We start from the raw sequence: 14111 nt of genomic DNA on the forward strand, positions 1-14111 counted from the left end.
CGGCACGCGCGTCCAGCAACAATGACGATGCCCACCTCTGTACAAACAAGTGTGGTTTATTAAGGCATTTCTTTGAGAAGTTGGCACTTGGGTCCAGGCCGTGCTGGCACGGCCCGGCGTGCAGGCCGACGAGCAGCGCCCAATACATGCAGCTCAGCGAGACACGATACAAAAGGTACAAACAAAGTAGAAAACAGGAATCGTAGTACAATGTGTAAAAATAAATAACTGGAGGCTTGGCTCCCGGCTGGGCTGGGCAGCCCGTGGCTGTGTCCACCGGCCCAGAGCATGGCCCCCACACGTCCGACCCCCCACGGGGCTCATGGGGACAGCCCTTCGGTGCCCTGCCCCAAGTGTACGGAGCAGAGCCGCGTGGCTGCCCAGCCCGTGGGGGCTCGGCCAGGAAAGGGGCCGGTCGCCCTGCCCAGGGCCCGCTCGGCCACCCGTGCACAGCCCCAGCCCTCCGCTGCGCCCCAGCAGGCGCGGTCTCGCCACGGCCCCCCGGCGCCACCGTTGCTCCTGCGGACCCCATCCCGCAGTGCTGCCTTGCGCCCCGGCAGCTCCCGTGGCCACCGGCACCGCGGGACCAGGGCACAGCAATGCACCAGCAGCATGGAGACAGTGACGGTGAGGGGACAGCCATGGCGTGGGGACAGCTGTGGTGAGGGGACGCTGGCGGCATGGGGATGCCGATGGCACGGGGATGCCTGTGGCACGGGCTAGGCTGGGGGCTGTGGCATGCACATGGAGAGGTTTGGGGCTGAAATGCTGATAGAGATGGGGTGGCAGTGACAGATGGCTCTGAGCTGGAAATAACAGAGGGGAGTGGGCAAAAGTGGTGGGTCTTGGTTGCTGTGATAAAACATTTGGGGATGGGATGACAGCTATGGTGCTGACAGATTTCAGCTGAAGCTAGGAGGAAGCAGGGTGTACTATGAAGGAAATTCCCAAACAGCTTGAATAGCCCCAACCCCCCCTTCTCAGACAGTTCGGTGCCCCCCAGTGCTACCACATGCTGCCGTGGTGCTCCTGCACCACAGCTTCATGCAGGTCCCGGTGGCCACAAGCCTCCCAGCTGCAGGCAGCAGCTGCAGGCACCGGACGGCCCCCCTGGCGTGGTGCCATGCATGAGTGCAGCTCCACCACGTGTACTTGCCAGCTGCAGGGCCAGCTAGCCCCAGACAGTGCAGCGCCAGTGCGAGGCTGCCTGTGTGAGCGGCACTAGCATGGGGATGGGGACCAGCCCCAGGGACATGCGGCTCCGTCCCATGCTCACAACCCAGAGGGAAGGAGCAGTGTGGAGCAGCCCCAGGCAGCAGCCTGGAGCCTGCGGGCAGGGGCTATGGCACCCTCTACATTTTGGGGATGTCCCAGCCAGTCCTCATGCACCCATCACACTGCAAGGCCCTGGGGGGAGGCTTGTCATCCACCATCTTATGCTGTGGCTGCCAGATACCATGCTGCCCCCACCGTGGCAGCCTGAGGCCACATGGCTTTTGGAGGCACCCTGCCGCTTGCTCCCCTGTGGCGGAGTCTGGCTGTCAAGTCTGGGGCAGACAGAGCCAGGGTGGGTGGCAACGCCTGGGTTGCTGGCTGGTTTTGATGAGCAGCCACCTCGCTGCCTTCCCAGGAGCCAGGCTGGCTTGGGGCTGGCTGATACAGCCCTTGTGCTGCTGCTCCTCCCAGCCCTGTTGTACAGCATCAGCCCGACACCCCAGCCAGCCTGCACACTCGGGCAGCACTGCCCCTGACATCCCCAGTCAGCCCATGCACCCAGGCAGCATCTCCCCAACATCCCCAGCCCACCCAGGAAGCATCTCCTCAACATCCCCAGCCTGCCCGGGCTGCATTGCCCCAATATCCCCAGCCTGCCTGGGCAGCATTGCCCCAACATCCCCACCCCACCCAGGAAGCATCTCCTTGACAACCCCAGCCTGCCTGAGCTGCATCGCCCCAGTGCCCCCAGCCAGCTTGCAGCTGGGATGGGCTCCTGGCTGATGGGCATGGCTTCTCTGGGAAAGGGGCTTCTGTGCGGGGTCCTGAGGAACAGGGCTTCCTGGCAGCCCTGGGAGGGAGATCCCTTACAGGGGGCATGTGCAGTGGTGGGAGGTGGAAGGGCTTGGAGGATCCCAGAGGATTCTTCCCTGCTCTCCCAGTTGTGGACAGGGAAGCAGACAGTTGACATGGCCCTTTCCTCACCCCCCAGCTGTGTTGGGATGCCCCACGTAAGGAAGCGGGATCCGTCATCCACGGCCCCACAGGCAGCAGGGCAGGCTGCTGCGGCTGTGCTGGCTGGGCAGCGTAGCCCTGCCCTGCCCTGGGATGGCTCCCCGGCCCGCAGGCCCTGCGGGAAGGGGCCAGGTCCTGGCTCAGCAGGGACGGCCCAGCCTCCTGCTGCACCCAGGCTGCTGCCTGCTGGGGCAGGGGCCAGAGAGGAGGAAGGTCTGCAGTCGGCCAGGCTGGAGCACCCAGCTGCTCCCAGCTCCTCGGAGCAGAGTACCATGAAGGAAAGTCACACCTGTTGCTGATCTGGGGCACCATGAACAGTACAAGGAACCACGGCCTTGGGGTGCTGGTGCTAGGATCAGCAGTCCACAGGGCATCAAAACTAGCACTGTATCTGCCAGCCCTCAGGGAGCGATGGGAACCAACAGCCCCAGAGGCCAGGGAACCCATGGCCCATGGGGGCCCTGGGCCAGGCAAGGTGCTGGGACAGCGGGCTCAGCACCTGTGCAGAGCAGCCCTGGCTGTGGCCCTGCTCCCAGCCCCATGGCCGCAGGGGCGGGGGAGTCCACGGGGCCCAGGGCTAAATCCTGAGCTCAGCCTCCTCAGGGGGCTCCAGCGAGTGCTCGGCACTGATGGTGGAGGCAGAGGGCCCCTGCGAGATGCCGAAGGGCGAGACCACAGGGGAGCGAGCAGCCAGCGGGGACAGCGAGGGGGAGAAGCTGGGAGACATGGCGGAGGACGAGATGGAGCCTTCGTGGCTGATGGGCGAGCGGCGCAGGGAGGATGGGTGCGGGAAGGTCCTGCCCGCCGGCGGCTTGGGAGGCACGGACTTGGCACCTGGGTGGGCCACCGAGGTGATGAGGGGCGGGGGGTCGATGCGGGGCTTGGGCTCTGCCTTGGGCTTGGCTGGGAAGGGCTTGCGCAGGGAGCTCTCATCCTTGAGGCGGGCAATCTCTGTGAAGACGCTGGCCAGCGGCTGGAACTGGGGGCACCAGTTCAGCAGGTAATCCCAGTTGTAGCTGCCGCGGAGTTCCTCGTCGCTGGCCACGATAGCGGTGAGCGAGCCCTCCACGGAGGGCTTGCCGTCCTCGGGGAAGGCGTAGTCCTGGGGCTGGGAGGAGACGCTGAGGCCGCAGCGCACGCCCAGGAAGGCGCTGCCTCCCCCGTCCTCGCGATACAGCTGCGGGGGCTGCCCTGGCAGCAGCAGCCCTGAGCCCTTCTTGCTCTTGAACCACTGGGCGCTTTCCAGGGCGGCCGGCTCGCAGGAGATGTCAGAGAGCTGGTCAGCATCTTGCTGGATGCCGGAGTCAGGGCCACGGGCGGAGATGTGCTCCTGCATGGAGGCTGTGATGCTGGCCACACGCGGGTACTCATTAATCATCCGGATCTCATCATCCTCAGCAGCCTCAGCAGAGCCTCGGCCGCTGGAGTGCGAGGGGTCCAGGGAGCCACCCCGCGTGTAGGGCCCTGCTGGCTCACCCCCGTACCCCGGCAGGGCCTGGTGGTAAATGTGCTCGCCCCCGGGCAGCGTCGGCTCCTCACGGCCGAGCTTCTGCAGGGAACTGCTCTGTGTGCGGCCCAGCTGCCCATCCCCTTCTGGCTTCTTGTGCCCCCGGCGGTGGCGGGAGCGGACCAGTGCCAGCACGATGGCCACGGCAGCCAGCACCACCACAACGCCTAGCGAAGCTGCCACGGCCACCACCAGCAGCAGGTTGAGGTCTGGGGCCAGGCCAAAGGATGTGTGCGTGACGTCGATGGTGACCTGCGTGGAGGCCGAGCGGGAGGCGGGCAGGGGGCTGCGTGCCTGCACCTCCAGGCTCATCTCACGTGGCTCCCTCTTGGCACGCCCAGCCCCGGCCTGGGGTTGGCTGTCCATGCGCAGGTAGATGGTGCCTGTGGTTTGGTTGACAGCAAAGTAAGGTGAGGGCTTTGCAAGGGAGTACAGCACGACACCATCGGCCCCCTCATCCTCGTCCGTTGCCAGCACCCGTCCGATGCTCTGTCCTTTGCGGGCACCCTCAGGGACCTCAAAGCTGAAGGAGGGGCTGAGGAAGATGGGGTCATACTCATCCTCCCCTGTCACCAGCACCCGCACAGTCACAGTGGCAGAGGCATTGCCAGCATCGGTGGCCCTGACCAGGAGCTGGAAGGCCTTGGCCCGTTCATAGTCAAAGGTGAGGCGTGAGCGCAGCTCCCCAGAGCTGCTGTTGATGGCGAACGCATCCCAGCCCTCTGCCACGCCAGGGTCCCCCACCGGCTGCTCCAGCACTGCATACCGCAGCTCCCCAAAGATGCCGGTGTCCGCATCGACAGCACGGAGGGTGGTGACCAGCGTGCCAGGTGGCAGGTTCTCCCGCATGCTGGCGCTCAGCACCTCCACTGGGAAGTAGGGCTTGTTATCGTTGACATCCTTCACCTCAATGGCTACAGGCACCAATGCAAAGTGCTCCCCCGGCCCATCTGTGGCCTGCACCACAAGGGCATGCAGCGCCTGGGCCTCTCGATCCAGGGGCCGTGCCAGGCACAGGGCCCCCGTGCTCTCATGAAGTTGGAAGATCCCATGCTGGTCGCCTGAGCTGATGGTGTAGCGCACGCGGCCGCGGGGCCCCGAATCAGCATCCTGAGCCACCACACGCAGCAGCTCTGTGCCAGGGGGTGCGCTCTCACTCACTGCTGTGCGGTACTCAGCTCGGGCAAACACAGGCGGGTTGTCGTTGATGTCCTGCACAGTGATGAGCACAGGCACTGTGGCACTGCGCTGTGGCAGGCCCCGGTCGGAGGCCGCCACGGTGAGGTTGTAGAGTGGGATGGCCTCAAAGTCCAAGGGCTCCACAAGCACCAAGGCACCCTGTGTGCGGAGATGCCCCCCAGCCCAGGCCACCCGGCTCTCCACCTGGAAAGCATTGCCACCGTTGCCACTGACAATGGTGTAGTCAAAGCCAGCATTTTCCCGGGAGAGGTCCGCGTCGCCTGCCTCCAGCATCAGCACTGTGGTTCCTGGGCGCAGGTCCTCAGGGATGCTGGTGTTGTAGCGTGGCGCCTGGAAGCTGGGGCTGTGGTCATTTACATCCAGCACCTGGAGCTGCACCGTGGCCCAGGCTGAGAGGCTGGGTGAGCCACAGTCGCGGGCCTCCACTACCAGGTCCAAAGTGGGCTGGCTGGCATCGAACTCCATCTGCCGGATGGTGAACAGGGTCCCTGTGAGGGCACAGAGCCAGGGTCAGTACGGGGCCAGCAGGGAGCTATGCAAGGTATCAGGGATATTGGCTGGAGGGATGGGCATCCAGGATGCTGCAGTGGGGAGGCTCATTGGCCACCACCATGTTTGCCTCACCAGCTGCCCTAGATAGCTGCATAGTGAGGAGCTGCACCCCAGGCCAGCACAGGAGCACCTCCCTCCACAGGTACCATCAGAGCAACCCATAGCATGGGCCCTGCACAGCAGCCCACCCCACGCACCGTTGCTGGGGTCGATGGCGACGTCAGGGCTGGGCATGGCCAAGTGGTAGGTGACATCCCCATTGCTGCCCGAGTCCGGGTCGGTGGCGCTGATGGTGAGAATGGTGCTGCCAGCAGGTGTGTGTTCTGGCAACGTCACCTGGAGGAAGATGGAGCCATGGTCAGCACTCCCTGGAACACTAAGGGGGCCTGCCCCACACGCACAGCACCCAGCCTCGCAGGTGTGACTTCTGACCAGCTTCAGCTTCCAGTTACTGATCCTTTACCTTTCTCTACTAGACTAAAGAACTCTAATAGTTGCTATTTTCTCCACAAAAGGTAATTTACACAAATCAAAACACCCTTTATCTTTTTGGTGTGCCAGATAGATAGAGAGTACTTGCAAACAGACAATAGTCCACTGCTCAGTCTTCTCCCACCCCTCAAGTGCTTCAGTGGCTTCATTTCTGAACAGCTTTCAACATCCTTTTTAAAACTGTGGCCACCAAAATGGGAAGCGATAGCCAACAGTGTTTCTTGCTGAGACCAAATGCAGAAGTAGACCTGCTTCCCAGTTTCCTGTATCTCTGCTCCAGAGATGCATCCCATTGCACTGGTTGGCTTTTGCCCAGTGACAGGCCTGGGGGGACCCAGGCCAGAAACACTTGTCCAGGTCATGACACATCTCCCACTGATTCTGGCTTTCCCATTGTTCCTCCAAGGATGGTCTGCATGCAGCTGTGCAGGCCTGCAGCTGCTGATAGCAGTGCTGTGTGCCTGGCCTCAGCCTCCTGTCCGCGCTGCAGAGACAGTATGAGGGGCAGTAGGATGTGGGGGTGTGAGGCCCTAGAAGACAGGGGCTCAGACCCATCTCCATGGGGACCTTTGCTCGGGCAGCCCTCGTAAGGCCAGGTGGGCCATGCCAGGCAGTGCTGCAGGAGTATCAGAAGGGTTTGGGCAAGGAAAGCCTGCACTGCCTGGCATATGCATGCTCAGGTGCATGTGTGCACAGTACCTGGTAGAAGCCCTGGCTGAAAGTTGGTGCGTTGTCGTTCACATCCTCCACAACGATGGTCAGGTTGGCCTCGGTCTCGTGGCGGGTGTCAGAGGCACGCAGGGTGAGGGTGTAGTGGCTGCGCTGTTCATAGTCCAGTGGTCCTGTCAGGGCGATGTGTCCCCCGTACCGCAGCACACTGAAGGTGCCCATGGCATCACCATCCAGCACAAGTGTATAGGAGAGCGTGGGGCCTGAGTCCACATCATTCCCTGTCAGCTGGGCTATCTGGGTGCCCAGTAGCGTGTCTAGGAAGAAGCAAGGCATTAGCAAGTGCCCTGTCTCTTTGAAGAGGACAAGGCAAGGCTCACCCCGGGGGGAAACCAGTTCAACCCAGAGATGGCAGCACTGAGGACAACAGGGAGATGTTAGGGGTGAAGGGACGGCTCCCAGGGGCTACTTAGGGCAGGTTGAGGACATTATGGGGAAAGGACATGTAAGCTGTGGGCAGAGAGCAGGCATGTGCAGATAGAGCTGCTATAGCACAGACAGCAGCTGAAGATGAGTGGGAACTGCAGCAAGCTTCCTCAGGACATGGCTGCAGCACAGGGGCTGTGCATCCCCAGCCCCAGGCCACCCCAGACGGGTCAATGCCTAAGGGCAGGGGGAGTTCAGCCAGTAAGGTCAGCATGAGCCAGGCCCTGGTAAGGGAAGGGCTAGGCCTCTTTGGGGGGTTTCTCCCCCCTCCCCCCATAGGCCTCTGTTGGGCCTCCACTCCTCCACTATGCAGCCCACGTCATTTCATGGGGCTGAGATGCACTTACTCTCTGGAACCCGCACCTCCCAGGGCAAGGGGATGGTGGGGCTGTTGTCGTTGATGTCCATCACCACAACAGTCAGTGTGGCAGAGCCCACAAGAGGAGGCATCCCTCTGTCCATCGCCGTTATCACCAAACTGTGGGCAAGCACAAGGGCACAGCATCAGCACAGGCAGGACTCGGCATCTGCCCGCAAGGTTCACAGACGAGTGTCCGCAAGCGTGAGGAGCAATGCATGCACGCGCAGCATCTGGAACGTTGCGGGGGGGGGGGCATTGCATGCATGTGCAGAATCTGAAGTGTGTACACGTGGTAGCAGATGTGTGCACAACATCTATAATGTTTGGGGGAATGGATGTGTGCACAGCATCTGGAGTGCATGTGTAGGGCAGTGATGGATGTGTGCACAACATGGGGAGGGTGGAGAGGCAGCAGATAGATGCACATCTGGAGCATGTTTGGAGGGCAGTGGGTTTGTGCCCAGCACCTGGCACATGCAAGTGGGCAGTGGATGTGGGCACCATGTCTGGATCATGTGGTGGGTATTGGTTGCATGCACAGCCCCTGGTGCATGCACATGGGACAACCCTTGTGTGGTTGGGAGCATTTGTGAGGCAGGCTGTGGACACACCCATAGCATTTACAGTCTGTGCAAGGGGCAGCAGTATTGAATGGGTGTGTGGCACTGCAGACAGAGCGTCTTGGAGGATGCAGGGAGATGGGTCACTGCATTTGGAGCATATCTGGGTGTTAGGGAGCGCATGGAGGCTCTGTATGTGTGGAAAGGTGATGGGCATGTGAGTGAAATAATTGCCCTAAGCCTCCCCATGCCTGGGAAGAGGGCAAAGAGTTGTACAGACATCAGTGTTTGGCGGAGGGAGGGAACATAACCTGGGGTGGAGTGGCGGCAGTTGTGCCCTGTATCTGGACCATGCATGTGTAAGAGGGTGGGGAAGGACCTGAATTCACTGTATGTAGTGTGTGCTCTTATCTTAAATGCATGTGGCTGGAATGGCTGCAGGATGCCTAGAGCATGTGGTGAAGGGTCCAGAGGACCTGGGCTGAATGCAGGAAGACTTGCAAGACAGTGCGCAGCTCCTGGAAGGTATGATAGGGTAGGAAGGTGCCATGTGTGGGAGTGGGAAGAGACTTGTGTATATATGGTCTGGATTAAGGAGGCAGGAAAGGGAATGGATGCAGCCATTCAAAGCAGTCCACTGCCCCCCCCCGTAACCGTCTCATATTTGCTGAGATTGGGCTGAACAGAGCACTGGCTCATCTCACGGCCATCTGTCATGCCCTCGGGTCCATTTGCTACCCATGTTTCCACTAAGCCCTAGTTTTCGCTGCTGTTTGGCAAAAGCATTTTACAGATAGGGTGGAAACAGCTTTGGGTGGCAGCAAGTATCAGAGGATCCTCTGCAGCCTTGGGGATGCTGCTCAATAGCTATGACCCCCTCATATCTGTGGCACAAGTTGGTCTGGCCCCACTCACCGGGTCTGGGACCAGATCTCCCTGTCCAGGATGGCAGCTGTAGTGATAGTGCCGGTCTGAGGATCGATGTGGTACAAGCCTGTCATTGGCAGGGACTGGTTGATGGCATAAGTCACCTGCCCATTCGCCCCCTGATCCAAATCATCTGCCAGGACCTGCAAAGCCACATTCAGCAGTAGTTGTGGAGCATCGCAAATCAGAGCACTGCAGGCTAGACCTACAGATCCATAGATCCCAGCCCTGGCCCTCAGCACAGCCCCCGCCTCTTCACCTCATAAGGGGCAGGCTGAGGGCCCAGGTGTCCCTGTTTATGCCCCCAGTGCTACCTGGATGACTGGGGAGTCATAGCTCTGTGACTCCCAGATGAAGGCCACGTAGTTCTGCAGCTGGAAGCGTGGCAGGTTGTCATTCACGTCTTGCAGGTTAAGGTTTATGGCCATAAAGCCGAAGGAAGCTGTTGTCTCTGCCTGAACCACAAGGCGCAGCCGGGGGCTGGCCTCGAAATCCAGGCTGCTGGAGTCCTGAACTGAGATGGCACCTGGGAGCGGGGAAACAGCAGGATGTTTTGGGGGGGGGAGGGGAAGAGGGGGTGAGCAATGCACCACCACATCCATCCCTCATCTCTTTTGTCCCCCTGCACTCAGTCCATCCCTCCACTCATCCGTCCATTCCCAAATACACAGAAAAATATACTGAGCTCCTCCAAACTCTTTCCAAGTTGATAGCCTTCTGATCAGCCCCAACAAGCTGCCCTGGATGATAAATCCTGCAGTTCAAAACAGAGATGTGCAGAAAGCAGCTAAGAGCTAGTCTGCCGATGCAGGCTCAGCAGATTGCTCAGAATCAGGCTCTGCTCACCACCACAAGTCACTCCCTTTCCCAGGCCCAAGGGGAGTGTTTGCCTGGGTACCCCAGGGGAACTCACAGACCTCTTGATTCTTAGTTCTGCATGCTAGTGCCTTGTGAATGACTCATGTCCTGTCCAAACTAGCCAATGCATTGCCCAGAACGGTCAGCTTCCCCTTACATAAAGTATGTAGTAGTTCTCCCACTGGAGACATCATCTGAGGTATAGCCAGTTTAAAAAAGAACTGTCCCACGTCAAATCCCATATTCCCAAGTAAGGTTATCAAGCTCCAAGCCAGTCATCTAACTGGAGCTACTAGTCTAGGCTTGGTCAAATCCCTGTAGAGACACTGTGGCCTGCTAGTAGCCTGCGGACAGATAGCTATTCATCTTATTGTTATCCTCCTGTGCCTGGCATCTCATAATAAGAAGGTCTTGCTTTCTCATCCAAAAAGGTACACCAAAATGATTGGCAGCGTTCCCACAGCGATGCATCCAAACATAATGAGGAGGCACCGTGCTCTTGTTGCTAAATCTCTATCTTGGGGGGTCCTGCAGAGTCTCAAGTCCATTTCAGCCTCTACATGCAACCGCTAGGTGAACTAGTCAGCCAACAGGGATGCAAGTACTGGGCATGTGGAACAGCTTTGTGGCCTCAGACAAGCTTGGATCCTGCATAAGAGCTCTGCTGCCAGCTTTGCCTGATAACATAAGTGCAGATAAATACAGCTGAAACCAGGCCATACAGCTAGGAATGGAAAAATGCAGATTATAGCTCCTCTGGAGAACAGCTGTGTCCTCACCTCCTGCAACCTGAGGGCTGGGAGCCGGCTGTAGTCCCTTGTGCCTCTGGTACCATTTGGCTGCTGGAGAAGGCCTTGATTCCAGAGCCGGCTTGGCCCAGAGCACATACAAGGAAAGCAGTCAACACAGTCCTCCCTTTGAAGGGCTGTTCCTACCTGGGACAGGAGCAGCAGAGCCTGAGGCAAAATGGCATGAGGCTGAAGATGCTCCCAAGACTTTCCCTGCTCTTGCCTTGCCCACAGCAGACACTTCAGTCTGCAACACAGTGGGTGAGGGCTCCTTTCCCATGATAAGCTCTCACACAGCTCCTGTGGGCACCACCGCTAGTCCTCTCTGGAGAGGAGACAAGCCTGGAGACAGCTTAGCACAGTCACAAACTGGCCCACTGTCAGAGCAGGGCCAAAGGGACAGGGCCCACTGTGACACTGCCCAGCAGCTGGCGCAGGGCAAGAGAGCTGCTCTGTGCCATGCCATGCTGTGCCAGCCCCCTTGCTGCAGTGCTTCAGTGAACCATACCCAGTCGCAGCACGCAGCCCTTCACCTTGGGAGAAAGCAGGGCAGTGTCTCACAGACGGACAAATGGGACTCAAGGAAGGACACATTTTAAAGGAATAACCTTGTATTCTGGGCACTCCGCCAGAGGGAAATGTCTCCTCACTGAGATGAAGTGACATTGCCACAGCAACCAAGGCGCAGCCAGGACATGGCCAGGGTGTCTTGGGAACTGTTGGCAGGCACAGTCTGAGCAGAGACAGGGTGGAAGGACATGAAGGGACAGGGATCACAGCGAGGACATGGGGGATGCCATTCTGTGACCAGGTCAGGCCTCCCTGCAGCAGAGCCTCACAGCGTGCCACACAGATCAGTGCCACAGCCCTGCAATGTGGCAGAGTCCTGCTCATGCTACCCAGGACAACAGAGACAAGCATGACTCCCCTCACCGGCTCTCATCCTCCCATGCAAGATCCTGGTGCACAGGGCCTTACTGCAGACCAGAGTAGAAAAGAAGGGGAGAGGAGAGGGGCTCTGCCAGGTCTGTCTTGGCTGTGTCGTCTGCACAGGGATTTAGCTCTGATCTGCTGCAGTGGTTACAGTGTTTGCAACAGCCTCTTTGGACTATGTCTGCTCAGGGGCCCCCAAACAGCTGCTATTGTCACACAGCCCACCTCTGAACCAGGCACAGGGGACAAGGCATAGCTCTGGTGGCCCTGTGGGCAGCCGGGGCATTGCTTGGGGCTGCCTTCACCCCTGGGTCATGACTGCAGCCATTCAGGCATCAGCCAAGAGGCCTGGCTGCACGTGGGAGCATGGTGGCTGCTAGCTCAGGGACCAGAAAAGATTGGCCAAGGTGCTACCCGGTCAGCCCTTCCTGCACTTCATGGACCTATCAGCTCCAGGCCAGCTCCACAGCTACCAAACGCTCACTTCTGAACAGCAGCTTGAGGCAGACACATTCCTCTGGTGGTGTGTGAAGGCTGGTCCTTCACGGGTAGAAATCCCTGGGATCGAAAGCAGGCAGGTATCAGCCCTGGGAATAGCAGCCCTCCACAGCTCAGTCTGGGGCAAGACCTGGGTCAAAGTGCCCCGTGAGCCTGTCTGCGCTGCCATTTGGCTCTGGTTTCAGGAACTGCAGAGTATCAGCAGGCTCCTGAGTTCAGTTCAGCCATAGGGGCGGCTCTGTTGAGGTGCTAGTAGGTGCTGGGTGATGGAGGAGTCACGGTCAGGGCATGGACATTGCTTAATCTGAGGTAGCATTAGGCCCTATGGGATGCAGGCAGTCTCGTGGGGCAGACCCTGTGGGGTTGCTCATGGCTGTAGCAGGATGTCTGCAGCTGTGGGTCAGGCTCCTGAGGGCCCAGTGGGGCTGTGTCGCAACAGGGGGCTGGAATCTCCTCCCCAGGATGTGGTGTCCTCAGCTGGCCTCTCCCCCGTGCTCCCAATGCCCATGCTGAGGCTCACTTGTGGCAGCAGCATGGGGCTGCAAGTGGCTCGCAGTGACACCATGGTGCTGAGGATGCCTGTGCGGAAGCTGAGGGAATGGGTGGTGGCTGTGGGCTGCCATGATGACTGTGGCTTCCTGTGGGAACATGTGCACATCTAAGTGTTTATCACTGTGCCCATGGGCCACTTGCAGTGGCCAGTGGTTAATCAGGGAGCCAAAGGGTTGCGTGCGGTGCCATGGATTGCTCGCAGGGCCGGCACAGTGGCCATGGGCTGAAGAGGGCACAGGTGCCCTGACTTGAATGAGCTCTAATAGCCTGGGACCCTGTCCCAGCCCCAGCTGCCTGGCAGGCCACAGGAGAACAAGGTTTTCACAGGAAAATTCCAGCTTGACCGCTGAGTTCTGAGGACTGACTTTTTTCATATCCCAGTCCCTGCCGAACTACAGGACAAGCACCAGTCTCACAGCAAGGCACTCCTCACCCTACCCTCAGCCTGGCCTTCCCTGAAGTCAAGGGATGCACAGCCCTTCAAAGGCTTCCTTTTGAAGCTCATGGTGCACGTGACCCCAGCTTGTCCAGGATCACTGGGCAGCACCCTATGATCTGCCTCAGTGGTCTTCCCAGGGTTATCAGACGCTCACAAGCACCAACATCCAATCACTGCTCAGGGAGCAGTTTGGCGCAGAGGGAGGGCTTCCTTTGAAATGCCCCCTGGACAGCAGTTCCTCATTTATTGTCACCTTTGGGATTGTACAGAGAAAGTTGTCATGGTTGCCACATGAGAAGGTGGGCAGTCCAGGTGCCTGACTCTGAGGCCACAGTATGGGATGTGTTGTACAGCTGAACTTGCCATCTAAGGCAAGGGCTGCACCCAGATTGCCTCTTGGCAATGATACCTGGCCTCTGCTAACTCCTGAACTGGCCCCGGAATTTCTGATGAGAGGTCTAGTTAGCAGGGAACAAAACTGTGCTTAGAGCTTTGCTCACAACCTCTCGATGATGACAGGACAATGCCCAGGTCCAAGTCCTAGGGCTATTTAATTGTTTGGTATAGAGGTATACACTGTGTCCCTGCGCTCTGCGCTTTGTGATAGCTTAGCGGGCATCGGCGGATCACAAGTGACTCCCCCCCCCCCCCCAACTGCTTCCCCAAGTGGTCCCGGTGCTGTACCTGAACTGGGCTGGATAAGGAAAGCATTCTTCTCGTTGCCACTGACGATGCTGTATGTGATGCGCCCAGACGAGCCCCCTGTGTGCATAGCTTGGATGCTCACCACTGCTGTGCCTGGAAGGGAGGGAGCAGAGTGAAGGGGTGGCAGAGCCTCGGGAGAGTCAGCAGAGAGAGGTGGGGCGGTGGGTGGGCAGCTTGTGCTGTACCACGAGGACATGGCTCTGCCCAGGGACACTGCCACCAGGGGAAGTGAGATCCCATGGAAAACTTTGGGCTGGGAGCCAGGACTCCTGGGGTCTGTTCACAGCTCTGCTACGGTCTGTGAACCCTGGAGACCTTTCAGGAACCACCATGCACCTGTGATCATCTACAGTGA

At 59.3% G+C, this 14111-nt stretch overlaps 1 protein-coding gene across 1 annotated transcript in view; it reads right to left on the bottom strand.

Moving 5' to 3' along the window:
- Positions 1-38: 38 nt before the first annotated feature.
- DCHS1 (dachsous cadherin-related 1) overlaps positions 39-14111 on the bottom strand; it is a 57510-nt gene continuing 43437 nt past the window's right edge. The window contains exons 15-21 of the mRNA XM_068931001.1: positions 13736-13849; positions 9298-9509; positions 8972-9126; positions 7483-7613; positions 6680-6966; positions 5686-5824; positions 39-5424 (exon numbers count right to left, since the gene is read on the bottom strand). Of these exons, the coding sequence (XP_068787102.1) occupies positions 2807-5424; positions 5686-5824; positions 6680-6966; positions 7483-7613; positions 8972-9126; positions 9298-9509; positions 13736-13849 (3656 nt within the window). The 3' untranslated portion in view covers positions 39-2806. The remainder of the gene's footprint in view (positions 5425-5685; positions 5825-6679; positions 6967-7482; positions 7614-8971; positions 9127-9297; positions 9510-13735; positions 13850-14111) is intronic.

This window comes from Struthio camelus, chromosome 1 (assembly GCF_040807025.1).
Source record: "Struthio camelus isolate bStrCam1 chromosome 1, bStrCam1.hap1, whole genome shotgun sequence".
In the NCBI taxonomy this organism is placed as follows: Eukaryota; Metazoa; Chordata; class Aves; order Struthioniformes; family Struthionidae; genus Struthio; species Struthio camelus.